The 26,565-nt window shown below is 37.1% G+C and overlaps 3 protein-coding genes across 3 annotated transcripts; 1 reads left to right on the plus strand and 2 right to left on the minus strand.

Annotated features, from left to right (window-relative positions):
* Positions 1-69: 69 nt before the first annotated feature.
* On the minus strand, positions 70-9,346 carry PLEKHA3 (pleckstrin homology domain containing A3). Its single transcript, XM_030952824.1, has 8 exons — positions 9,206-9,346; positions 7,626-7,742; positions 6,370-6,525; positions 5,585-5,721; positions 4,458-4,622; positions 3,270-3,313; positions 2,585-2,700; positions 70-1,864 (listed from the first exon to the last, which is right to left on the minus strand). The coding sequence occupies exons 1-8, from the start codon at positions 9,243-9,245 to the stop codon at positions 1,737-1,739; spliced, it is 903 nt and encodes a 300-aa protein (XP_030808684.1). The 5' UTR covers positions 9,246-9,346; the 3' UTR covers positions 70-1,736.
* Positions 9,347-9,519: 173 nt separating this feature from the next.
* Positions 9,520-13,785, plus strand: FKBP7 (FKBP prolyl isomerase 7). The gene is made up of 4 exons (XM_030952381.1): positions 9,520-9,877; positions 11,191-11,342; positions 13,003-13,136; positions 13,453-13,785. Exons 1-4 carry the CDS (start codon positions 9,669-9,671, stop codon positions 13,612-13,614), a joined length of 657 nt encoding a protein of 218 aa, XP_030808241.1. The 5' UTR covers positions 9,520-9,668; the 3' UTR covers positions 13,615-13,785.
* A 1,704-nt stretch (positions 13,786-15,489) lies between these two features.
* Positions 15,490-22,567, minus strand: PJVK (pejvakin). Its single transcript, XM_030952622.1, has 6 exons — positions 22,357-22,567; positions 20,163-20,358; positions 18,735-18,876; positions 17,899-18,016; positions 16,791-16,895; positions 15,490-15,791 (listed from the first exon to the last, which is right to left on the minus strand). Exons 1-6 carry the CDS (start codon positions 22,565-22,567, stop codon positions 15,490-15,492), a joined length of 1,074 nt encoding a protein of 357 aa, XP_030808482.1.
* Between the last annotated feature and the right edge of the window lie 3,998 nt (positions 22,568-26,565).

Consider the following 26,565-nt stretch of genomic DNA (forward strand, 5'->3'; position numbering starts at 1 on the left):
CTCATTGCAGTATGTAGTTTACTTCTCTGAACATCATCTTTAATACTTATTTTTACATTTGTCATGTCATACAGAATACATTAAAGCAAACATTCAGAAAAAAATGTACAAGCATGTGTGTGGCTGATATGCATATGCCAGTTTGCATGAAAACTGACAGAACTGAGCACAAATGACAGCTCTGAGCTGGTATCCACAAATCCCTTTTACAAACCATTCTATTCCACTTGAACCTGACATAATGCTTTATAAACTGGCATTTTATATAAGGCCAACAGCTCATATGTTTTTCCTCAATATTTGGATCTATTTTGATTTAGATAAATCAGTATTCCAAAAATTTATAAGGAAAGCTACTATTCCCATCTGTTCTTTCCAGCCTGCTTCAAATAATTTATATACACAAAAGGAAGACTAGTTAAACCAAATTAAAGATCTGATTATAAAAACAGATTTTGGTATGTGCTTGAGTACAAAAAACCCTGTACATTTATTTAGCAATTGTGTAAATCAAGAACAGTAAATGGCTTGCTTTAAGTGCTCTACAGCTAAGACTTCATAGACCAAGTTCATCCCTAAACAAACACCCCAAAAATCCCCAAAAGCTTACAATGCTAATATTAACAACCTTCTTGACCAAGGTGCTAGTAGGCACTATTGTACTATATTACTCATTAAGAGAGTCAGACTCTGACCTCACTTACAGTTAATGCAAATTTACACTGATGTAACTGAGAGCAGAATCCATCTTCTGGTGTATACCATCCTCAAATAAAGGAGCTGCAAAAACAGACCCTTCTTTTGTATAAATATGTCATAAATAAAACATATATAGATACAAATATTCATTACTACAGCAGCTTAGAACAGTCTAACGTTTCAGCTCTTGTTTTTATCACTTTGCTAAAAACACATCTTAAGTAAGCAGAGTAGATCTTAACAGCACTGTATTAATTATTTGTGATGCTACACACTCCAGAAACTATTTATGCACATTTTGAAGCTTTCAGTAGATCTTTAGACCTTTAGTAGTGAAAGTAGGTAGAAATTTTTGATGCAAAAAAGAATAAATAAATAAAAACTATTAAATATCCCATGTTTGGTACAAATACTTCATATTAAGTTATTTTTATACATTTGTTTAGAAAAATACACTAAATATTTCTACTTTCATTGCCTAAAAATATGGACTGGATTATGTATATCCTTGTGTTTTTAAAGGCAGCAATATCAATTACTGCCAAGCTGCTGGAGCAGAGCCATTAGTGCCCATTCCCACAGCCCTTACAATGGCAAAAAAAAAGCCATTGTGGGGCTAATCACAGCTCCAGGTGGATGACCTGGTACAAATGACCAAGAGGCCCATGGCACAAGTTGCATTTTCTCCAAAAAAATGAAAACTTTTTGCTGAATTTTATAATGCTTGTTTACTAACATATCGGTCAGATCTCCACACTTTTTTTAAAAAGAGCTGCATTTACAAATGTGGATGCTTATCTGTTAAAGCCATCATTTGTTCCAAAAAATGCACATTCAAACTGTGAAATATTAGGAAAATACTCTTGCAAATAAACTATATAAAGATAAAATACACTTCAAAGATAGTATTTACGTTATTCTATAAAGTGCAGAGAAATCCTTCTAAAAAGGGAAATAACTACTTCCTATAACAACAGTATAATTACAGCAGCTTTTGCATAGCATTATTTATAGAAAATTTAATACTTTCAGTTGCTTCAGGAGGAAAAGGATGAAAGAGTCTCTTCCAGTTCAGATCTTTCCTTTGACACTGATTTACTTTCTTCAGGAATGGTTGATGATACCAGATCTCCATTGACAGCACCTCTAGAACAATGGGCAGATCCTACAAAGAGATCAATTAAGTATTTAATTTTCAATCCCCGAAAGTATCATCCAATCTGTCAGTTATTGTATTTGTAAAGTATTTCCTAAATATAAGCAATCAGAAGAACTAGTCAAGTTAAAGTCTGCTTGAGAGGAGTTATAATGGAGTCAAAATGCCAGCAAGATTCAGAAGGAAAAACCACCAAAGAACTGACTACTAATTCAGCCCATCTAATCAGGAGGGACTAAATTCTGATCATGATCTTTATTATCGGCAAGGATGTGTGCCTTCAGAGCTGTGCTGTTCTCTACAAAATGCAAGAAGCCACTGAAATGAATGACTTTTCCTCAATGCACTGAGTGAACTATCCCTGCAACTCACAGAAGTCAAAAAAAGGTAATTTCTTCTGTGACAATAAGCAGGTGGCAAACAGCAATTTCCACATGACTTACCAGATAATCATTTATGTGAACAAACATCCCTTTTCTAGGTAAGTCTTAATTTTATCTTGCCAGTAATCCCATTGATTTCATATGACTACTCCAGCTGCCAGATCATTTGTAATATGGATGGAAGCCAGCCCAAGTCAACCAGGTAACAAACTATACAAGTGCTCTGATTTATAATATAGGAATCTTACAAATAAAACATTTTTCCTCATGCCAATATCAGTGCTGGTCTGAACAGGGAAATAAATTGTACTGAAAAATACAAAAACTCCCTCCCTTTTAAACTTACTCTGAGACTCTTCAGAAGGTGTATCACTGTAAGATTCTGTATCCGAATATGTTCTTCTGCGCCGCTGAGAAAATCGGTGAAGAGATGAACCTGGTTCTTTTACAGAGTGATTAATCCTACAAAGGAAGTGAGATCTATTAGTAAGCAAAATCTGTAACAATGCACACAAATTTCATATACTTTAAATTTGAAATAATTTTGGTTATTTCCCACCCAATCAATTTTATATACTTTAAATTGGAAATAACTTTAGTGCTTAGATTAAATTGTCAGGATTAATTTTTTGCTAGTCTACCATAGCAGACTAAAAATAGCACAGTCAACAATCTTAGTTTCACGACTGCAAAGCCTGAAAGTGGAAATAAAAATGAAGGAAATAATTTGAGAAATTGAAATACTGACTGAAAAATAATGTTAGCGTTTCAAGCTCTAATTTCATGAACTTGTCAAAACAAGCCATTCGCATAAAGCTTCTAGCATGATGAAATTTTGGTACTGTATTAAAAACAGCAGCTACCACCAACAGCTGATAATCTGCACCTTTTGTTTTTAATATTAGATCAATTTATGATTTTTAATTTTTTCTCCACGCAAACAATTCTTCTCACATTTTGATTTTAATGCTAGCAAGTTCAGGGAGGTCTTTTGAGACACAAGAAAAAAACCTAAGGAAACAGAAAATTACCTTTCTGAATAGCAAGGACCAGGGTGACTAATGGAACGCTTCATCTAGGGGAAAAAAAATTCCAAAGAACAAACAACACCAAAAATGTCACAAGTTACTCAGAAGAATGATATGGATATCTACATTACTCCTTACTTTATTTACAGTCTTTACAAAGAGAGATGGCAATATTTTTTTAATAACAAGCACCCACTCTCAGTTAAAAATCTGATTAAACTATATGAAAATATATGGATTGCCATAAATATTAAAAGTTTTAGAACATTCACACAGGAAATAGTTTACTACAAAAAGATGCTACCTCCTATCTATGGAATTCATTCCCTCTTTCACTGAAGCTCCTCAAGGAGCCATTGTTAATTGCTATGATGTACAGAAGTATCAAGACATTTTTCCTTTACCAAATGGAAGTTCAAATTCCTCATTACACAATAAAGCCAAATTATGCCTCTTGATTCCTTGTGGTTTCTCTGCTATTACTGTCAAATCTCTATGCATATCAAAGAAAGTTACTATTTTAAATCATAATGATCAGCTTTATAAGTAAAGTGATTGAAGATAAAGAGATGAGAGATCCATATGGAAAGAGATTCTCACAACAGAATTGCACAATACAGCTCATCTTGGAATACATACACAGAACTGAGAAAGCATTTGATTCCTCATACATTGTCCTTCTAAGGGAATTAATTGAATAGTTATGCAAGTAATATCTTTATCATGATATATCTTTTTGCTAAATAAGGGAATGATATATTAATACAAACATCTTAAATTACATACTCTGAAACATATGCTATCTTTTGAAGCTAAAGTGCTTCAAGTCACAAACCACTTAAGCAAGAGGTGAAGTTATGTAATTTTTATGATCAGTGTATAGTTAGCACTCCAAAAAAACCAAACAGTTGAACTGAGGAAAAGTTAAACCTCATTCATTTATGAGATACCTCATTACAGGGCCTTGACACATATGATAAACTACTCTGATGATGTAAAGGGTAGCAAATGCAAAGCAAAAGACTGAGAATAGAAAACTGATTTATATTTGGGACCAGTACTGATTTATAACTCAGTCAAGATTTCAACTGTGGACATCATAGCATGTAACAATAGCATACTGCCACTCCTCCCCCCACTCTAACCACCAGGATGACACTTAGAAAAGATAATATTTCAAAATGTCTAAACCATTTGAATAGGTGATGGTGACACAGGAGAAACCAAGGGATCAGGGTGAGGCAGCTGGAACATTTCTGGCTTAAACTTGGCATTAGCGATCTTCACACATTCTTCAAGTGTTGTGATAAATGTATTACATGTGGCACTAAGCAAGGAAGAGGCTTCATTCATGTTCTGAAAGTAAATGAAAGTACAAGCATAAGCAAGGAAAAACAAATAAAATATTCAAATACAACTTTCCTCCACCACCTCTCCCAGACACTAATCTCCTTTATTACCACTAAGAATTTATATTTCCCATTTTTTAAATCAAAGGAACACCTTACCATAAAGCTAATTTAAGAAAACACATGTGACAGCATTGCAATTTCTTTCTGACATCTGAATTTCTTTAGGGTAGCAGCCAACAATGCCTTACTGCAAAGCTTGTCTCAGAGTGACTAACTGGTATCAGAAGATCATTCAGTGAAACAAATGAATTGCCACAGAAGGTGTGAACAGTTTTCTCACTCTAGAGCAAGGAGCTGCAGGTCCATTTCACCTACCTAAACTGAAAACTTGCTCTGTTGTGACTAAGTGTCAACCCCTAGCTTTGCACAAAAGGACCAACAACATTGTTCACATGCTGCTCAAGAGTGCAAAGAATGAAGTCATTCACAGTTTCCAGTCCTTTCATACAAAAGCAGGAATACATTCTAGCATTGTACTTCTGCACATTCAGAGACAGATATCTACACTGCATGTTTCCAATGCCCGGAACAGTAGTTTTCATTGATAAGAAAATGGAATACCATCCCACATAAGAAAGTAAAAATGGACAAATTAAGATTGTTTCAACTACTTGAACAGAGATGCAAAACAAGACAAAATATTGTATTTCTTGTATGATAGCTCTACTGGCCTTTCAACCAAATGGCTCAGGAACACAACTGGTTCCTAACCCCTGGCACAATTACAGTTAAACCATCCAGGTACTTTACACACAGAAAATCTCTATTAGTACGTCTACACACAAGCATCCAAAAACTGACCTTAGGTTAAGTCTCCCAACACTGGGGAGATGAATAAGGTTTAAGACAACAGTAACTTGAGGTGTATTATATAATGGAATGAAAAGAAATTCTAGAATTGTGCACCTCAATGCTGGGAGGAGAGCGAGACTCATCATGGTGAACAAATTCTTGTATGGTATGAACTTGCTGCATCAAAAGATCACAGTAGAGACGAAGTTCAGACATTTTGGTTTTAAGAGATTCATTGGTCTCACTTATTTCTATGGAAAAAAAACGGAAATATCAATTTATTGCATACTATGTACATACACATTGTAATATTTAAGCACTTTTCATTTAAAGATCAATTTAAAAATCCACGTAAACCTCCACTTGATTTTGAGGAAAACTGGATTCTGCAATGAATCAAGAATTACACTTGAAGCAAAAAATACTTTTGGATAACTGGTGCTAATTTAATTACTATTATGAAAAAGGCACATTATCAGGAAAAATAAAGTTGAAATCTTTCTTGGCTGCTATGTAATGTTGAAAAAAATACTGGATAAAACTTATGCCACCCACCAGAATGACTGGAAACGGCTACATTAAGCCTTTCAAGAGAAATTATGGAAAAATTAATAGTTACTATAAAGAGTTAATATAACATCAGAAATGAAATGTCTTCACAACAACTACAAACAATATGTTTATTCTAGTGACAACAACACCTTGTAGTATTTCAGCTTCTTAAGATACAAGAGATCAATGGAGGTGACTTCTAACTCTAACACTGAGGGGGAATTTACCATAGAGATGACTACAAATAATTACAATTTCTATTAAAAGACTTTGTACCACAATATTTGCACTACGATTATTTGAAGAAATGTTACCTAGTAACTAGTTACTCTAGGTAACATACATACCTTTTTCTTTTTTTGTTCTGGTATCTGCTAAACAGGCTTTTGCACTCCCCAGTGCTACCAGCCATCTTTGCCTTTCAGCTGCATTAACTGCTTTCATATAGAAATGCTGCTCCCCTGGGATAATTAGCTCCATTCTTGTGTTGTCTGTTGCATGAACTTGTGATAGAAGAGGAAAAAAAATTGAAATAATAACCTCAACTGAGTAACAATCATTTATTAAATACTGCTCAAAGTGTTTTTAAATGCTTATAATAATCCCACAGTAATACAGTAAATCACAAAGCACCACTGTTAAGTAATGACAAGCCCAAAGCTGCTCAGCCTTTCTCCCCCTTTTCTTCACCAAAATAACAAAATAACAAGCAAAATCAAATGGAATGACAAAAGGAAAAAAAAATTATAAAGTGATCCTCCCCTCTTTACATCACTGATTTCATCTACACTAAAGAAACACTAACAAAAAGGAACTACCACATGAAAAATTGATTGGGCCACTTGGTGGGCCATGTAAAGTAAGTTCCACTTTTTAATATGAAGGTACCCACATGACAAGCTGAGTCACCTGTGAAGATCTGGAAAAAAGTCATAGTCAACAGCAACAGGAAGCTAGAAAACACCTTGCTATTAGCCAAGGAGGCTGACCTACAGTTAGGAATACTCTAAAGACTAAACTCTTGCTTCAGAACAAACCATTCACTTACTGTCTGAAATACATCCATCGCCTGTGCATGTGCGCAGCTGCTAACAGTGACAAAAGTAAAAATTACTCAAGAAACCAAAAGACTAAATACTTCTGGTTTACAAAAATCTCCACTTTTGGATCACTGCTGCTGCTCTTCTGGAAAACTGGCTTTCATGACTCAGTCTCTATCCCTGGTCATAAGAGGAAAAAGCAGTAGAACTAAGCAGCTAGCTTAGTTCTTAACTTCAAGCATGAACCATGTGCACATAACTATTAAAAACAAAAAGTAACAAATGGTATGTTCTAAATCTCAACACAGAACTCTATTAACTATTATCATACATTAATAATTCATTATTATCTGTGATAATGAATATTATTAATATTGATAATATTAATTATTAATATCTGTGATAATTCATTATTATCTGTGAACTATGAAGCTGACACACTGGACTATAGGTAAACAAAAACAGAGGAGGAAAAATATGTGATGCAAAAATGTATGGTTGGTGATCTTTTCTATTTCCATGGCAGCTAAAATTTTCTCAAGCAGAAATCTATTAGTTCTTACCTTTTATTTCACACACAGCCATCTTTATACTTCCTTTGCTGCCTTTGCAAACATCATCCTGGGAATCATAGTATGACAATATCCCATTGTCTAAAACAAACCACCGAGGCTGCCAACCTAGAGACCAAAAATAAGAGAAAGTTTAGTCTAATTCCTAAATTGTAAATAAAATTCATCTGTTTGGCTGATAAAACATTAACAAAAGAGGCAAACATTAAATTATTCTTGTAACACACCAAGAAGTAATCAATCTATGCAGTCTGAAGACCAAAGCCACTCTATAACCAGACTACTGTTATGTGAAAACCTAAAGAAGGGTTCTGAAGTTCACTGGTTTAGAGGACTACTGGCTTCCAGTAGAAGTAATCTGCATGCTAACAGTCCATGGTATGTATAGCATTCACAGCTACTGTTGAGTATTTGCTTATTGAATAACAGACTTAAAAGAGGAGCAAACACCACAAGAGTTCATTGCCTTTATCCATTTATCTTTTCCTACAGCAACGTTTTCAGTAATGTAAGTGAAAGTGACAACTTTCATTGTTTTGAAAACAACTTTTTGCTCATTCTTTCTCTCATAACCACAACTTTCCCTCTATGTGTTTTCTCTGTAGTTACTGTGAAGAAGAGACAAAGACATCAAATATCTATTTAATCACAGTACAACTGCTCCCTTTTATCAGAAGGCCCATATCTGTGGACACATAATTGCTCTGAAAAGTGCAAGATTATGCTCTGTACACTTCATTTCACAGCACATCCATATAATCCTCACAACGTGGCCCACATTTTATAATCCCTCAGAACCAAGTTTCACACCACATTCCCAACCTGCATATGCTGACACAGAATTCCCCATATGAAGTGCTGAAGAACCAGAGGGCAAAGCAGTGTAGCAAGAGGCACGATAAAGCATGGTAGGTGATCCAGTGCTGATCTGCTTGGGAGAGACAATTAGTCCTATCACAGTGGCAGAGGAGAAATGTTTCATCTTGACACCACTGCCTGCCCCAGAGGGAGATGGTGTCTCTATTACAGCAGAAGATCAGTCAAAGAGAACAAGGCAAATGCTGATATTCGGTGCACTTTTTGTCTGCAGCGCCTCCCAAAACACATTTAATGAAACTGATGTCCATCATGTGCTTTCCAGGTTGGGATACAGGAGCTCGCTGTCCCGAGAGAGTCTCTGATTAACTCGGCAAGGGGCACTCCATGTCGCGAGAGCAGAAGGCCAGGGCCGGGCTCAGCTCCGTGCGGCTGCCGGGGCAGTGGTGGTTCACCCGGCCCGGCCGCCGCCCGCACCGGCCAGAGCGAGGAGCCCTGGCGCTGCCCACCCGGCCCGGCCCCGGAGCCGGCTGCAGGCCACCGCCGCCACAGGGCCGCCTCCGTGGCGACGCTCGGCCGCTCGCCGGGACTTGGCTCCGAGCACCAATGTCTCAGCCAACGCGCTACCGACAGCTCCGGCCGCCCGCAGGACGCCGGGACCCCCCGAGGCTCAGCAGCAGCAACAGCAGCGGCGCACCACGGCCAAAGCCGAGCCGAGCCCCAACCGCCACCCCGGGCCCAGCCCCCGCGCCTACCCGCTAGATAGTTGGTCCACTTGTACAGGACCCCCTCCATCGCTCAGAGCCCGGCGCCGGGCCGCATCCTCCTGCTCCGCCGCGGGGAACGGGCGGCCGCGGCCGCCGCGGGGATGGCGCTCCCCTCCCGGCCCCACCGCTGCCTCCCCCGCGCGGAGGCGGAGCCGCTCAGCTCAGGCGCGGCGGCCGCGGCGGCTCCGGCGGCGCCGCCCGCCCCGCGGGGCGCTCTGCATCCCCCATGCGCGCCCGGCCGCGCTCCCTGCCCCGCCGCCCCGCGGCCGCTTCCGACGTCCCTTCCACTTCCTGAGCGGAGAGGGCGGCCCGAAGAACCGCCCGCCCCGCGGCCGCTGCCGGGCTCGTCCCCACGTCCGGCGCGATTGAGGCGGAGCGGCGGCGCTGGCTCGGCCCCCCGCCCCTCGGCGCGGCGGGGACAGTGCCACGCCGGCGGCCGCCTCGCAGCGACATGGGCCGAGGGCTGACCCTGCTCCTGCTGCCGCTGGCGCTGCTGGCGGCCCCGGCGCGGGCCGAGGGCGGCACGGCGGCAGCGGAGGAGGTTAAGATAGAGGTGCTGCACCTCCCCGAGACCTGCAGCCCGAAGAGCAAGAAGGGCGACCTGCTGAACGCGCACTATGACGGATTCCTGGCCAGCGACGGATCCAAGTTTTACTGCAGGTGAGCCCCGTGGCAGCGGGCCGGAGGACGGGCGGAGGGCCCTGCGCGATGCAGGGTGCGTGGCACAGCCGCTCCGCTCCCCCGAAGCCGAACAAGCGGGACTTGTGGCGCTCCCGGAGTGGGCACAGCTCGGGGCCCGTACTGACCACACCAGCAGTAGTACTTTACTTTTCCTCAGCCGAGTGTTGAAGGATGCAGATTTTCCCTCAAGCCAAACTAGGGAGTCCCTAGGAGTCCTAGGGTCCCTAGGAGAAAGTTCGAGAGCCTGTAGCCCACACCTCACATGGAGCCCCCCTTTGTCAGAGTGGAAAAAAAACCCCTATTATGTTGATACTTGCCGTGTTCTGTGCTGTAACCTGTGCAGAAAAACTCGGGTTGTGAGGAGGAGCTCCTGGTAGGAATGCACACTGACAATTTTAGGCAGAAACTTTTGTATAGCATCCACTTCCACATAGTTGGCACTGTGCAGTGCAACCACATTATTATACTGGTGGTTTGAAGCCTTTTTGCCTCGTGTCTGTTGCCATTTCCCTTCTTGATTTGTTGTGCCATCCGTTTTACCGCAAAGTTATAATTTCTTCTTTTGCTTTTTCACTTTGCCCCATCCATCCGCAGGCAACAGCTTAACTCATTACAAAATCTTGATCCATTCCCCCACTTGTATAATTTAAGAAAAAACTCAGTATATAGGATAATTCTACATTTAACAGTACCATTTAACTTGCATTTCTTTGCCTGTTGAAGTGGCTGACCTGTACATAGAGCGTTGTTCTCTGGATGTTTTGCTCAGTTGCTGTTCGGTGTAGTGCCCATACTGGGGAGGCCTCCTGTGACCAGAAGCTGCCTCAGGCACTGGCTGTCTGAGCTGGCCAGAGTGGTAGGTGAGCACACAGTACTGCAGCCAGCATTGCCAGGTTCCACCAGCACACACCTGCACTTAGTCCATCCCATCCTACAGTGTTGTGAACTGCTGAAGACATTTTCACTTTCTAGTGCTCCCCACTTGTAGACTTCCTGCAGTGGCGCCTTGTTTCTGGCATGCAGTGTACATGATCTGAAAGATTGGATGTTCTTATAAGAAGTTCAAAAACAAGGTTTTGTTTTGTTTTTTTTAAAAAAGGTTTCCCCTAACATATATCAAAATTTGACCTTAAATCATAAATGTAGCAGAAAAAGTGTTTATACTTTGTATTCTTGCACTCTTAACATCCTTGTGTGCTAATAATCTATGTTCTTACTAGCTGCAACTAAAAGTTATATTTATGATAAAAAATATTATATTAATGTTACTCATACACAATTTTTTTTAACAGTCGGACGCAAAATGAAGGTCATCCAAAATGGTTTGTTCTGGGTGTTGGACAAGTCATAAAAGGCTTAGATATTGCTATGATGAATATGTGTCCTGGAGAAAAACGGAAAGTGACAATTCCTCCATCATTAGCATACGGACAGCAAGGATATGGTAAAAGAAGTTCTAACTCTAAACTTTGTCTTTCCTGTGTTTTTTACCCTTTGAAACATACAATACATAGTATTGTAAATGTCTATGAGAACTGGTGCTCCCATTTGGAGGCAGTGCAGCTGTGCAGCCCCAGTCCTGCTCATTAGTCCTGACATAGACCCACACTCAGGCCTTGCAGTTCGCATTAGAACTCAGTACATGCCACCCAATGTGTTTTCCCAAGTATTGCCATAGTGTGCAGCAAAAGGAAGATCTCCATGAGCAATATCAGCATTATTGTGTTAAAATATTAAATTCCAGTCACATTTCGTTTTTATTATTTGACTGCTACCTGTTTAGCCTTCTAATGAAAATCTACATCTTCTCAGTAAAATGGAATATAATGCAGTGCAATTAATCTAAGTAGAAATAATTTGCTTAAAATACTGCTTACATTCTGAATAGTTAATAGCTCTCATTATCACATTACACAGTAATTGCAACAGTGCAGTGTGTGAAATCTGATTTGAATATAAGATAATTCAGTGTGCAGATTACTTTTAAAAAGTTCCAGTACAAGTTTTATGCAGTGTTTCAGCACTCAAATGTAGATAAATTCAGCTCTGACTTGGGTGTAGTGGTTTCTGTGAAAAGGTAGCTCCTGCTCTATAATATTTTGGTACTGATATGTCAGAATTCAATGCATCAGTTTTGTCTTTAATACAATTTCATACAAAAAAGAAAAACACTGATACAAATAAAAACTGTTCTTTAATACTAGTGTTAACTGTTTGTTCCAGGTAGCACTTGAAGGAGGAAGTAGTATTTTCCTACAGCACACCTGTCCTCTGTCTCAGCATATTCCTGCATGCTGGGGAAGATACCTGCCTAATCTTGAATTAAAAAAGATGCATGTGGCTTTCTAAATCTTTACATGTCTTTTCTTTGTTGGTATGTATATTTGTAAACTGCTGGCACTGAATTCTAGTATTGTATCTTTTATAAGGTATATTTAAATCTTGATTTATATTCAGATGTATTTAAAACTACTTTTCTAAAGCATGGAAAGTTAAAACCTTTTGAACTCTGTTATTTTTGCTATGGCTACTTTTGATAAGTAGTGTAATAGTTTTATTTATCTTCTGTTTACAAACAGTGTAGATTCTTTAGCTTTTCTTCAGTTTATGAAGGATGGACACAAGCTCAAAATTCTGAGGTTACAGTGTCATGCTCACTGGCTTTGGCAACTTGCATGTTTACATTTTAATTCTACACTGCATGATTTTTTATGTTCTTTTGGCACTATTTTAGACTTTGGTTTGTTGCTGTCTCTTTTCAATTCCCTTTTTTGCCAGATGCATGATACATGGACCTGTGTTTGTAGGCAGTGCTGGTTTTACATCAGGTGGCAGAAAATGCTTTGATCCAGGAAGAAAGAATTCTAACAGTTGTTTTCTTAATTCAGAGGCCAGACAAAGTATTCCAGTAGTTTGAAGCTTCTGTGGGGATTTTTAGCAAGTCAGATGACTTACATTCTGTTGCTGCTTTTTGAGATGTACATTTTAAACATTATTTTACAGTATACGTAAAGTACCTTTTACCATACCTGTGAATTTATCATATATGTGATCTCTGCCCATAGTGTCTGGTTCCTTAAACACTTTTTTTCTTTTATTCATAGCACAGGGCAAGATTCCACCCAATGCAACACTGATCTTTGAGATTGAACTTTACGCAGTAAATAAAGGACCTCGTAGTGTTGAGGCATTTAATCAAATAGACAAAGACGGTGACAAGAAGCTCTCTGAACTTGAGGTAATATGATACAAATAATTTGAAACAAATAATTTATAAAACTATAGGTGTGGCTGCATCAGTTTTATCTTTACCTGAGCTTTCTCTACTGCTGCTGATCACCTAAGGTTTCTGTGTGTTTACACAAACTACACTGTGCTGTAGTTTGCTGAAATTTGCTTTAATACATTAGTAAGTCTCACACTTCCTGTAGACAAGCTGTAGATGTGTCTGCACTGCAATCACAGTAGATTACTTGTATACCCCCAGTGTCCTTGAAGATAGCTAGATTGAGTACTGACATAAAAGTCACAATGATTTGACTGTTTTCTTCTAGATAAGCCAATATTTGAAAGAAGAATTTGCAAGAGATGGCAAAAAACGTCATCCTTCCGCCCATGATGAAATCTTAGCTGATATATTTAAGAAGAATGACCATGATAGAGATGGCTTCATATCTGCAAAGGAGTACAATGTCTACCAGCATGATGAACTCTAAGTACTTTAAAAAATCTTTGGCTGTTTTCTGCACACTGAATTCTAAATAATAATACTTTGTCACAGAATTTTTGTATTTTTTTTATAGTGGAATCTTTTTATATCTCTTAAGGTGATTGTAAAAATCTTATTTTTAACATTCAGCTAATAAAATGTGTCAGATGTTTCAAAAGAAAGAAATAAAATTGAAGTACACCATGATCTAATATTTGTGGTTCTTACAACGTGTTCCAGTCTACAGTATTGCTCACACTGAGCAATACTGAGCTCAGCATTGAGCACACAAAAGTTACAGTAATCTCTGACATAGCTGGAATATAGCTGCTGAACACTTCTAAATTCCCTGTAAAATAAAAAAGGAAAATCTCAATCCCCTGTAAAATAAAAAGGGAATCCCAGGAATATAACTCCTAGACCCCTGCAGGCTCCAGGCCTATCTTCCTGGGGAAAGGCCATTTGCAGCAATTAACTATAAAAGGCCAGAAAATGGGCCAACTCTGTTTATGGAATGTTAAGATAAAAACAAAAATGTTTTTAATACAACTTAAAATAACCTCTTTGATGTAATATTAACAAGAAGAATTTAGTGTTGAAGAAAAAACAGTATTTTAAGTGAGTGTTTAAACTTCGGCTTAGTAAAATCATGAAGTTAGCCAGTTTATTCAGCAGCACCAAGTTAAAAATCTACACTATCACACTTTAATTGAATGAGGCTGAAGATGATGGGAGATGCTGTATATAAATATAAGTAATTCATTATTTGGGCATGATTCTGGTTTTCCTCACTGGAAAAATGCAAAGAAGTAGGAATAGTTAATAGACAGTACTTCTTTCTATCTGATAACTGTTCTGCTTGTGCAGGACACATCATAACACTTGTGTAACATGCTTCACTCTTTCACATGAAAAGCAATGGCTGTATTCATTTCAACATGTAATAATCAGAAGTACAGAGTGAAAGTGGCAGCACTAGTGAAAAAGGCTTCCATACCTAGGTTATCCTTGAAATCATTTTAAAAGGTATAAAAAGATTTTTTGCTCTGCCAGTGTAAAACAGTGTGGTGAGAGGTTTAACAGCACCCTGCCCCACAGCCCAGTCCCAGCCCTGGACACAGCTCTGTGGTGTTCCAGTCTTCAACAGACTCAGTTTTCCTGGGATGCACCTGTTAAAGACATTCACCCCTGAAGTCTTGTTGGAGTGAGCAGTTACATTATTTTCTTAAGTTTCCAAAACATTTTCTGCTAAGCAGTTTTTTTTCTGAGCACATAAAAGAAAGTCAAGAGCAGCTGTGACATAGAATTCAACTGCAGCAGGTAGACTGGCTGGTACTTTTTCATAATTAAACAAAATCGATATTCGGCAACAGCACCCTAATATGAAGCTACCTTCCATAGTTCCAGTTGTTCCCTTTTGTAACTGAAACATTAGACTGAGCTAAGTTTTAGCATGTTTTTTAATCTGATACTTCAATTAAACATTCATGAGAACACTAAATTATTAACAAATATTCTCATTTAACCATCATATGCCAGTATAGAGAAAGGCAACATTTTGGGGTTTAACAACAAGTTTGTGTAAACAACTTTAAGTTCTAGCATATATTCTGACATTATGAAAATACTATTTAAAAGTCTGTTTTTCATTATCATGATAATGAGAAAGTTCTGGGAAAAACAGCAATGTCAGGAAATTAATGTGCATTTTAAAGTAGAGGTCATTGACTGCAAAGCGCAGAATTTGAAGATAACAGCGTAATAAAATGTTTTGCACTTTCACTGTTTTTCATGTCACAATTGGAAACATACTTACTAACTCTGAAAAGTTTGTGGCACAGTTATGCCCACGTGTGTGATAACAGGCACTTACCCAGATCAGTTACTTCATTCTCTTATGCCAGAGGTCAAAACAGGGCACAGCATGCAGTCGTACATACTTCTGTCCATTAAAAGAACACTCCAGGCATCCATAGACTGTCTCCCTTTTTGAACTTCCCATTCCACAGAGGACGCAGGGGCCTTTGGGGATGTTGTTATTAAGTAAATTAATTCGGATATGAGAACCGTCTCTGAGATAGCTTGTAGAGAGATCAGTCATGCTTGCAGCTTTTTCATAATAATCTGCAAAAAGGTCCTCCAAGTAAGGATCAGAGTTAGCAACGATTTCCACTACTCCTTTATCTGAAAAAGAACGCACAAGGAAAAGAAGCAGTATTTTCTTACTACATTATGATCTGTTGTTTAAAAAAATATCAGTTTAATTATAGAAATAACAACTGATGCACAAAGCTGTTCTAAGCCTGCCATATAGATTGCTTCCCATCAAAACCACTGTGTGATGAAAATTCTTCTTCACTGACAAAAGCTAGAATGTTTTGTATATGACCTATGTAATTATATTTTTAGAAATATACCTAAAGGATAGGCATGCAGCAGGCTTCTGAGAAATTGGTGCAAAGTCAAACCACAGCTGTGTACTTCATTTTTTCTATTTTTGCATTTCTAGTTTTATGTTCTAAACATTGTAAATTCACTTTTTTCCTATTATTTACAAAAAAACACCTATACACAGCAGCTTTTGGGACATGTTTACTGCTCAGCATTTGCAGATTTCCAAAGTACTTGCACTAAGAGTGTTATAAGTTTAAGATCTTGGTCTAAAGTTGCATACAGGGATTGGCATTTTTGTTGGATGCTATGTTCATATTAGAATGAAAAGAGAAGACTTTGAGGGTATCCTGCCACAGGAACATAGTGCCTAAGGAGTACGTTTAATTATTGCAGTTAATATTGTTTGATATTTAAAATTACAGCTTTTGCCTTCAACTATTACTATAATTATAACTTGTATAATACAAGCTGTAAATGGCAAACACAAGAAATAGGCTCAATGTTATGCTAGCTGTGTAATTACTCCCTACCAGTTTATCAACAGCCATACGTTTTAAGATCTTTAGAGTTTAATGAACAGATTTGTTATTCCTGAGACAGGTTCCAAAATGTAAATTTTAATAACTCTATAATCATTTCAATACATAGAAATAGAATTTCAATTCATTTCAATAGAAATTGAGAGGTTCATTTTGCATCAAATTTTTTTTCTTTAAATATTCATCTTGGACAGATATTAGAGGTACACTTTTAAAAAAGACATTTGTGTATAAATATCAAAAGTCATACTTCGATGAAACAGATTATTCTTTAATCTCCTGAATTTGGTCAGTGAAGATGATCCAGATTTCTCTCTTTCAAATCCTCCTTTTGCAATTGGAGTCACACAGAGTTCTGCAAAAATGAAAAGTTTTTAAAAGGACTAAATATAAAAGCCATAATTGCACAACAATTTAATATGCTTTCTAATCAATAAAGTTAACAGTGATTAAATTTAGTTTTGCTAATGTTTTTAATGGCTAGTATAATTTTTCAGTACAAGTCTGCACACAGTAATAGCTCACAGAATCAAGTAACACAGATTTGATGGGAATTTTTAACTGTTGGTGGCTTTCAATTAAAATCCTCAGAGCCTGTTTTGGTTCATACACAAATTATGATCATGTTAAGGGGTCAGGATACTCAGTAGCATAACAATAGAAGCCCTGGTTCTGAAGGACAAACATTTCTGTAGTCTTACTTGAAAGTAGAAATGAAACATTGTAAGCGAGGCTGTGAGTTCTGTACTCACCACTTCCAGTACTGAATTCTATCCATAACTTGAAAGAAATACTTTAAGGTAAAATCTATGCTATGCAAATTTTTTATTTGTTTAACAAATAAACAAATTGCAAATTTGCAATTTGTTAATTGCTGCAATTAATTCCACCTAAATAGCTTTAGATATTTATATGTGTAAATGATGTATCAGACTGAAATTAAAGCCCCAATAGAAAAAAAATATTATTTGTTTAGAAGTTCTGTCCACTTTTTCCTTTATTTGTATCTTTGTACTTGCCTATTTTATGCAAAACTGATCAGATAGTCTCAGGAACCTGTTCCTCACCAGCTAGAAATATAACTAAGTGGGGCTTTTTGTTCCGTGCAACCACAGAATTTTGAAAATACCAAGTCTAATTTTTATGAAATGTTCCCACAGTAGACTATTTTCTAGCACCTGCCTTGTTTTCTTTGCAAGCACTGTTTCTATCAGAATGTCAGAATACTTACGTGCATAAAATTAAAGCATCCTATTGTAGGGGATCAGGGCTTATGTATATCAAGAGCAATAAAACAGATTTAAAAACTTAGATCATTATAAATAATAGCAGTAATGACAGTAATTCACATCACTTACCAAAATTACCATCCAAATGAATGTAGAGTTCAAATACACTAAAAGCAATAGTTGTATGTGCAGGAAAAACAATGGCTTTGTCCCGCCCTTTAGAATTCTGATCTTCAATTATGTGAAACTATAGTTTAGAGAAGGATCAAAAGAAAAAAACATTACAAATTGAAACGAATAAATAAAGAAAATACTAATCTTAACTTCATATATTGAGAATTATAATGCTGGGGGAAACTTTGAAATTGAAGATCAAATTTCAAAACTGAAGAATTTTCTATTAACTACTTTGCATTTTAATAAATTTTGATACAGAGAGTAATTTGCATCGCTTAGTGAAAATTATGTGAATGATTTATTAGTACTAGAAAGAGCGAAGTTAGAAGACTTGTAAGTTTAATTATTGAAACACATCGAGGGGGAAGGGGGAGGAAGAGCATAAGACAAGGAGTAAGATGCCAACCCTTCAAATAATAACCTGAAATTCCAATGTGCTACAGAAGATGACTGTAATAATGAAATAATAATGAAAGAAAGGTTATACATTTATTAGAAAGTCAAACTAAGAAGTAGTAAATTCCACTTTTTTGCTGAGGCTTTACCCCAGGCAATGGCTCATTGTCTAGCCATCTTTTCATGCATTTCCCATCCCTCTGTCATATAAGTACTGCTAACAAAAGACCAACTTTTAAACCACTTTACATTAGTACAATAATATTGATTTAATTTAGATTTTTTATGAGCTTACATTATAAAAACACAATTAAATCAAACCATAAAATTTATAATAATGAGCTTTTTATGGTTGATCATTTGAGTCACAGAACTTTGTCAAGCATATTTACCCTCATTGGCTCTCCACGCATCCCAGTATGGACAGTTAATGAGCACTGCCTTGTAGTTCGAATACTTTCCATGACCACACACAAAATTTCCATCCTACTTTTTCTTGATTGATGGACTAGACAATGATCAAAGTTTATTTTTCTAAAATCAAGAGGGAGGTAGGAAGGAAATTCAGACATAATTAGCAGTTTACAAAGCAGCTAAGTGACTTTAAATCAGTAAATAAATCACCATAATGTCTGTTTCATAGCAGTAAAACAACCGACCAAGGAGATCTCTGGAAACTTAATATTGGTTTTCACTGTTTGGGAACAGAACTAAGAAATTCAAGGAAAGCCAGTATTCTACAGATATTAGAGAGGATACCTGGAACACCCTGGAAAATTCAAAGCCTGTCCATCTGACTCTGGTTTTAGTGCCATTAACTGAAAAAAACCTATATCGCTCATAAACAGTACTGAACAATCATGAAACAAGTGACTGTAGAAGAATTTCTACAAGCAGTGGCAGTTAGTTCTATGACACTGAATCTTTTCTTCAGGAGACTAGGTCCTCTTCCCTCACCCCCAGTTATTAATGATAACATTTGGAGGTTACAAATAAACTAGGAAAATAGGGAAGGAGAAGTTACAGATACAAAATGGCATGCACTTCTTGGTAAATACCAACAAGGTAACAATATATATTTGCAAATGCCAAATGTTGCATCATGCATACTAAATAATTTACAGGGATGGACTGCTGGGATTCACTGGGATGCCATTGTTACCAAGGGACAATCTTTGAAATATAAAAAAAAGAATTACCCCTAGTATTAGTCACATCATATTTCTACACATTTGACATCTGTGCTAGCACCACAGGAACAAGAAGTTCATTTTCAGTCTCCACAACTCAACAAGAATGTTGGTAGAAGAGACTTGATTTAAAGAAAAGTCACAGAAGGTTATGAAAATTAAAGTAGAAAAACCTATTTTGCTTTTTGAAGAAAAGGCTGTGTAATAGCTTCATAAAACCTCAAAGTACCTATAATGGCAATAACACATATGGCTCTCTAGTTCATCAAAGGCAAAGAAATCCTATTTCTGGAACTTGAAGTTAGGTAATGTCATTCAAAGTAGATTTCAAATTTTCAATACTATGGTATAACACGATAGGAGTTTTGATGCACTCTTCCTTTCTGAATTTGCTTTTTTCTTTTTTCCTGAGACATGCACTGTAATTCAAAGAATTCAGAAAAATTTTACAGCCTGTATTATACAGGTTATGTGTCTAATCCCAGTGATCCAACCTGACAACCCTTGAAAATATCAGATGGCAACTGCTATTGATTGACTAAGAATAATCAAAACCGAACAACTTCAGACTTTCAGCCTAACTGTATGAAATAGAATTATGGAAACAGAAATCAAAACATAGAATACAACCTTGTAGTAAGTTCTCTCAGTAATGTTGGTACTTCAACTTCGTGTTTGGTCACTATACCAAATGAAGCTTTAAAGGCAATGGAATCTGATCCAGCAACATCAAAACCAACATCATTCATTATCTGATTTCCTCTTCTGCCATTAAGTGAAACATCTGATTTGTCTTCATAGTTGAGCAACTGGTAAGACGAGACACCTGAGTAAAAGAAGATAACCTTTGTGTAATGATGAAAAGTCTGAATACAGTATTTTCACATAGCCAGAATAAATGGTACCATTCCTACTGTGCTTAATCATTTTGATATGAAATTCAGAGCTATATTGAGCACTTGTTTGTTGATGTTACTTCTGATGATTGATGGAAAGAGTACATGGGAGTCCTGGGTTTGACTAGAGCTATTTTCAAATTTCTGTGTTCATCATTATTGTCCTCGGGTACTTCCACCTGTAACTATGATGCTGATATGTGTAAACTGGACATGTGGTGTGTTTTGGCTTTAATGTCAGAGGCTCTGAAACCCAAAATGACTCAGTGGAGGCCACACAGAATATTAAAACTAGGAATAAAATGAAAGCCACTGTATAAAAAGTATTAGGGAATTCTGAATTCTGTCTAGATGCTATACAAAGACCCTAATTTTTTTTCATTTTTGCAGTACATGAATGAGACATGGGTCTGCCAGTAGCATTAACTCTGCCCAGGGACTACATCAGTTTATTTTGAAGGAAAACAACAGATTAATTCTGACTCATTTTGCATTCAATTATTGTACAATCAAAAGGTAGGTACCAAAACACCTCTACAAAAGTGTCTTTATGATATCAAATACATTTCCATTACACTAACAGAAAAAATATTAGAACACATTGGTTACCAAATTAAAATGAACACAGGGATTAGATTTCCAAATACATCTAAGAATCTGTGGTTTACTCCTTTTTTTGTTTTTAATCCTTTGAAGATATTAGGATAAGCTGACATTGTGAAGTCATCTACTATGAATCTTGTTTGTGTTTATTTTTAACCAAAAAGAATGTTAATATATATTTTCATAATTCTAAAAGGATTGGAAATGCTTATCTTTGTCACATAAAAAAGGAAGTTCAATTACAAATCTCCTTGTTTATGTTAAAGGATTTTCTTAATACTTTCTGCACATGACATTTAAGCTTTACAGAAAAGACTAGTATGGTTTTGTGAGAATTTTTAATGAGATTTTACAACCTTTTTCTCAGATTTTTTAATTAGATTTTTGATTTTTTTTCATTCAGGACAAGCCAGCTGACTTCTCCTGAGTGTAAGACATAGGATTAAAATTTTTCTTATCATGCTTGTGTCCTGAAATCCCCCCTTGTGGAATCAAGTGGTATTTCCTGTCCTGACAAACTAATTTATATTAGTTTGTCTTAGTAGAATTTTTAACAGATGCATCTGTTGTGCAAGTAATATCATCAATCATTTTGCCAAAATTGACATAAAAAAAAAATAAAGCAATGAAACTGTTTTGAGAAAACCTGTAGACATGAATTACACACTTTTCAAAGGAATGTACAGGAAGATACAGGCCATATAGTTCAATTTTGCAATTCATAATTCTATTAGAATCTCCTCAAAATTTACACTATGGCATAGAAAAAGAAATTTTAAAAACAGTTAAGCTCTTTAAGTACACCACAAAGATTGCAAACGTGGAAAAATCTTACGAAAATACAATTACACCAGTCAGATGGAATAGCTGTTTTCAAATGCTTCTGCCTGTACAGAGCTCATTCAGCACCAGGCACTGCCAGCATGAACTGAATCTTACACAATTAAAAGTGAGTATACAGACAAAGGGCTACATTTCTAAACAAATTTTATGTAGCAATTAATCAACATACATCAGTCAGGAATTGGAGGTTTGTGGGGAAAAAAAAAAAGCTTAACTGAATTTGTTTAATACTAGTTCAGAAAATATCAAGGCTTTTTAATACAAATTACTTTCTTTTTTTACTCTTTTCCTAGAAAGTCCCTTTTTTTTACTTTTCTCTTACCATTTTGATTTGTATTTTTTTCCTAAATATTTATTACATGACTAAGCTAGAAAAATGTTATTACCCATTTACTAAGGAAACATCATCCTTCCTGCCCCTGTTCACTATGTCTACTAGAAAACATGCATTTTTCCACTTTGAAAAAAGATAAAAATCTTACCTGCAGAAATTTCTTTCTCCCCTTGAAGAATGTCTTTTAATGTGAAAGGTGTTGAAGCAAATTTAGATTTTTTTGAAAGCAAGCATTTTCTTTTTTTAATCACAAGGCTCAGAGGTTGGTATCTGTCAGCTTCACTGAGGCTGGGCACGGGAACTAATCTTCCTCCATCACCAACCTGTTTAACGAAGTTTTTGGTTGCAGCAGCAAACATATTATGACATTAGTAATGATAAAAATAGAAAACTCTGTATCAAGTGTAGCTTCCAGACATCGAGCCCATGTTCAATTCTTCTTATATTGTTCTTGCAAACAAATTACCATGCTTTGGAAAAAAAAAATCCGTCAAACTGCTTTTTTTTAGACTGAGTTATATCTCACTTTTAAAGAATCGACAGCATCTTAGCTACTGAACTTCTATGGTGTACTGCTTGGGACTTCTCTCAAAGACCTTCAGTTAAGCTCTCTAATTCTGCATGATGAATAATGAATTAACAGTGTAAACTGAGAAGGAAATGATGCCCTTTTCTTGGCAGTTCATTGCCACTTTTTAAAAGACAAAATTTACTGTCATAGAAACAGAAAACTAACTTCCATAACCCTCAACTTCCCAATAGGAGTTACTGGTGTACTGCTGTTTGTTGGGTCCCTGCTGCAGCTGAATTCTGGTGTTTTAGCAGCACCAACAAAGCAGCCCAGAAGTGCTCTGAGAGGGCACTGGAATTACAGCTGGCTGAGCACTGGCAGCTCTGGGAGACGGTGTTGCCTTTCACAGCACTGCCGTAACCTGCCTGGGAGAGCTCAGCTGGGGCCTGGGCACTGTGCTGGCCTGAAGTGTAAGATCTGAGCAGGCTGGGGGCAGAGGAAACACCAGTGGGCTCTCATCATTTGTTATTAATCTCCTATGGACTTAGCTGTCTGTGACCCCAGGGCTAGGCTTGAGCTGCATGCGTTTAGCTCAGACTACTGAAAACCTCATTCAGTTGTGAGAATTATGCAAAATAATACAAGTAAAATTGCAGAAAGAAGTGACAGTATTGATAGAGGAATGAGGAGCAACTAAAGAATCCAAGATATAAAGCCCCAGTGTAAAAAGACAGAAAATTGTAAAGAGAGGAAAGACAGACAGTAGAGAGCACTGTGGAGGAGGATCTCTGAGAGAGGCAGAAGGAGCTGACCCACCTTCATGTAAACAATTACTTGATTTTCTAGTTAGATTGATGAACACAGAACTGGATAAACCTTGCAGGTCTTCTTCCAGAGACTCCCTTTGCAGTTACAGTATGTAAAGCATCAGGCTTGTAAAGTTTCACTTCAGCAGGAATATTGTCCCTGGTTGCCAGGTAACAATTGGTTCGATTGGCTTTTTTTCTGAAGTAAGGTTTTTATGTGAAAGTATCTTAAGGACTGTTTTTATAACATGAACACTTATTTAATAACTTATCATGTGTTAATACTTCCATAATATTTTTAAAGGTTCAGAGTATCAGACAATCCAACAAAATGGCAAAAAGAGGATGGCATTAGTTCAGCTATCTAAGATGAAAGGAAAGGCTGCTGGATCGTTCTGCTTACTCTAGAGGGTGCTGAAAAATCAAGTCAGGTTATATAGAGACTTTAAATTGAAAGCATGGGAAAGGCTGCAATTAATTCTGGCTATAATTCATACCACATTATCTGAAAAACCCTGTACATATTTACTCAATCAAAACACATTAACAGAACTGAAAAGCTTTCAAAGGGAAGAAATGTCTAAGGGAACTCTAAAATTAAAATTGCCTGTTGATCCTTGGCTTAGATTAATCCTGTAATATATATGTTTGACAGAAAACTATTTTTCTACAAATTGTTAAGACCAGCTGGCACTGTTTATTCAACATGCATTTGTATTTTTCTTACTCACTATGTGGTCATAGATCATACTTCATGTGATCTAGCTCTAATTTTGATAATGAATAGTTTCATTTGGTATGTTTATGTGCTATTCCTGTGACTCTAACACCCTATAATCCATCATAAATGCTTCAGCAGATGTTTGTGCTGTCCTCATGCCACAGATCAGAGAACAGCAGTCCGTGTACAGGACCACTGCCATGATCTGAAAACATTCACTAATTTTGCATATCCAAGTGAAGACATGAAGGTATTTCCCTGCTCCTCCAGCACTAGACACTTTTGTACTTGGTGCACCAGCGTACTTTACGAACTTCCAGCATTTCTGCAGCTCTGGTGTGCTCTCATTTTGGGCAACCAATTAACTAAAAACATTTAATTTCCAAGTGCACAAGTTAGGCCTGAGTCACCACTGGAATAAAAATAATCTTGACTTGTCTCACCAAATTGTGCAGATGAAAATCCTTGTTCACATTTGCTCCCTGGGCAGGATCTAGGCTGAAATGTTGCATTCCCCTCAGCACAGAGCCACACAAGGGCACTGACGAGGCTCCCCTCTGCACAGCCCTCCACAGAAGAGGAAGGGGACTTTTCTAGCCTGATTACCTTCCCCTGAAAGGAAGAGCAAGAGAGGTTATTTCCTACACAAGATGAGTTCTGTTTTTTTCAGAGGGGGTGTTAGCCATGAAGTAGTAACATAGCAAGTATTAGCTATATAGAGTTTAGAATATTTTATGCCTAAATACAGTATTTTTTTTCTCACATCATATTTATAAAAACATGGAGATTTTTTAAGGGTAAAACCTAGATGACAATCCTGCTCTCTGCATGGTGTTGGAAGATGCAGAAGGTTTTGTGTAGTTAAAAGATAATTCCATAATGATTTTTGGTTTAATATTAGATAGCTATCCTACATTATACCTTGCAGAAATGTCTGTCACCTGTAATTATAGAGTGTCTAAAGAGGCATTAAAACGTGATCTAAGGTAGTGCAAACTAGACATTTGTCCAAGGAACTGCAAATGTGGAATTATTTCATTATTTTCAATCCAGAAATCTTGAACTATTTGTAATCCACTTGAACTGATCTGACTTTAATTTATTTCTTGTCACAGCCAACCATATCATAAGATTAGCATGATTAAGCAGTCAATTGAAGGGAGAAAAGAAATCTTAAGTGTTAACTGACTGGATAAACTTCGTCGATGTTTCACTTGAAAGGATTAAACCCACAATCTACACCAAATTATGCTGGTAATTTGCTTAATATCTTCTTCGTGTACTAAAGGATGCCGTCAGTTGCCAGATCTCCCAATAGAGGAGATACAGGAGTGTACCATGTACACTTCAAGTGCATTTGAACTGCATTACATTTACCTGCTGATCTCTGCAGAAGAACAAATGCAAGAATTTAACATTAAAAAAACAGCAAAATAAAATGCTACTGAAAAAATTACTCACAAAATTCTGTAAATTTCCAGCATATGGCATGAGTATTTCCCTAGAAACACAGGATCTGAGTAATACAGACGCTGTTATATTTCAGGAGGTAACAAACATAACATTTTATGGGGCAAAATATGGTTCTAATTATATACACACTTTTTGGGTTTTTCCAACAACCTGAGTGGGTTTAACAGCACTTGACTTCTTTTTTTGTTTTGTTTTGGTTTTGTTTTTGAGGTGGCATTTATCTAGAAATTCTCATGTATGAGCAAAACCAGCCAGTTTAATACCATGACTTACATAACTTCAGAGCTCCTGGAATACAAAGTCTGGTGATTGTTTTATATGCTCTTCCACAGACTTACCTTTCAGGTTCCAGACCTTTGTTCATGGACAAGCAGATTACTTAATCTATGTTTTATGTGTCCATCTTTAGAATGCATGAAATATCCCAGCTTTTTCTTCTTTGTAATTGCCCCAGTATGAATGACAATATTTTCAATGGAGAGATGGATGTGTTAACTGTGAAGCCATTACTAAAAAGGAATGCAAAGTAGTCCTCCAGGGACAGATATGCTGAGGAAATACGCTTGCATTTATACTTATCACCTGTGAGAAGCAGGCACATCTTTCAGCTCTCAGCCTGGCAATTGACAGCATCTTTTTGCTCATTAAAAAGATATGAAACAAATTGCCAGCATAATATGGTGCAAATTTTGGGTTTAATCTTTTCAATACCAGCTCAGTTTATCCAGTCAGTTAACACCTAAGATTTCTTTTCTCCCTTCATCTTCCAGCTTTCAATTGTTACATAAACATTGCTGTATACAACAAAGCTACTTTCATCATGTAGCATTAATAGCTTGTGAAGAA

Source organism: Camarhynchus parvulus, chromosome 7 (genome assembly GCF_901933205.1).
Source record: "Camarhynchus parvulus chromosome 7, STF_HiC, whole genome shotgun sequence".
Lineage (NCBI taxonomy): Eukaryota > Metazoa > Chordata > Aves > Passeriformes > Thraupidae > Camarhynchus > Camarhynchus parvulus.

Bases quoted from the DNA above. Each gene is read 5' to 3' on its own strand.
- PLEKHA3 (XM_030952824.1), bottom strand. From the start codon at position 9,245: ATGGAGGGGGTCCTGTACAAGTGGACCAACTATCTAGCGG. The intron at 7,743-9,205 runs GTAGGCGCGGGG...TTTGGTCTCTAG, and splicing joins GTGGACCAACTATCTAGCGG to GTTGGCAGCCTCGGTGGTTT. The intron at 4,623-5,584 runs GTGCACAATTCT...ATTTACTTTCAG, and splicing joins GCTCTCCTCCCAGCATTGAG to AACATGAATGAAGCCTCTTC.
- FKBP7 (XM_030952381.1), top strand. From the start codon at position 9,669: ATGGGCCGAGGGCTGACCCTGCTCCTGCTGCCGCTGGCGCTGCTGGCG. The intron at 11,343-13,002 runs GTAAAAGAAGTT...TTTTATTCATAG, and splicing joins ATACGGACAGCAAGGATATG to CACAGGGCAAGATTCCACCC. The intron at 13,137-13,452 runs GTAATATGATAC...GTTTTCTTCTAG, and splicing joins AGAAGCTCTCTGAACTTGAG to ATAAGCCAATATTTGAAAGA.
- PJVK (XM_030952622.1), bottom strand. From the start codon at position 22,567: ATGTTTGCTGCTGCAACCAAAAACTTCGTTAAACAGGTTGGTGATGGA. The intron at 18,017-18,734 runs GTAAATATGCTT...TCTAAACTATAG, and splicing joins TGCGTGGAGAGCCAATGAGG to TTTCACATAATTGAAGATCA. The intron at 15,792-16,790 runs GTATGACTTTTG...GTTCTTTTTCAG, and splicing joins GAATAATCTGTTTCATCGAA to ATAAAGGAGTAGTGGAAATC.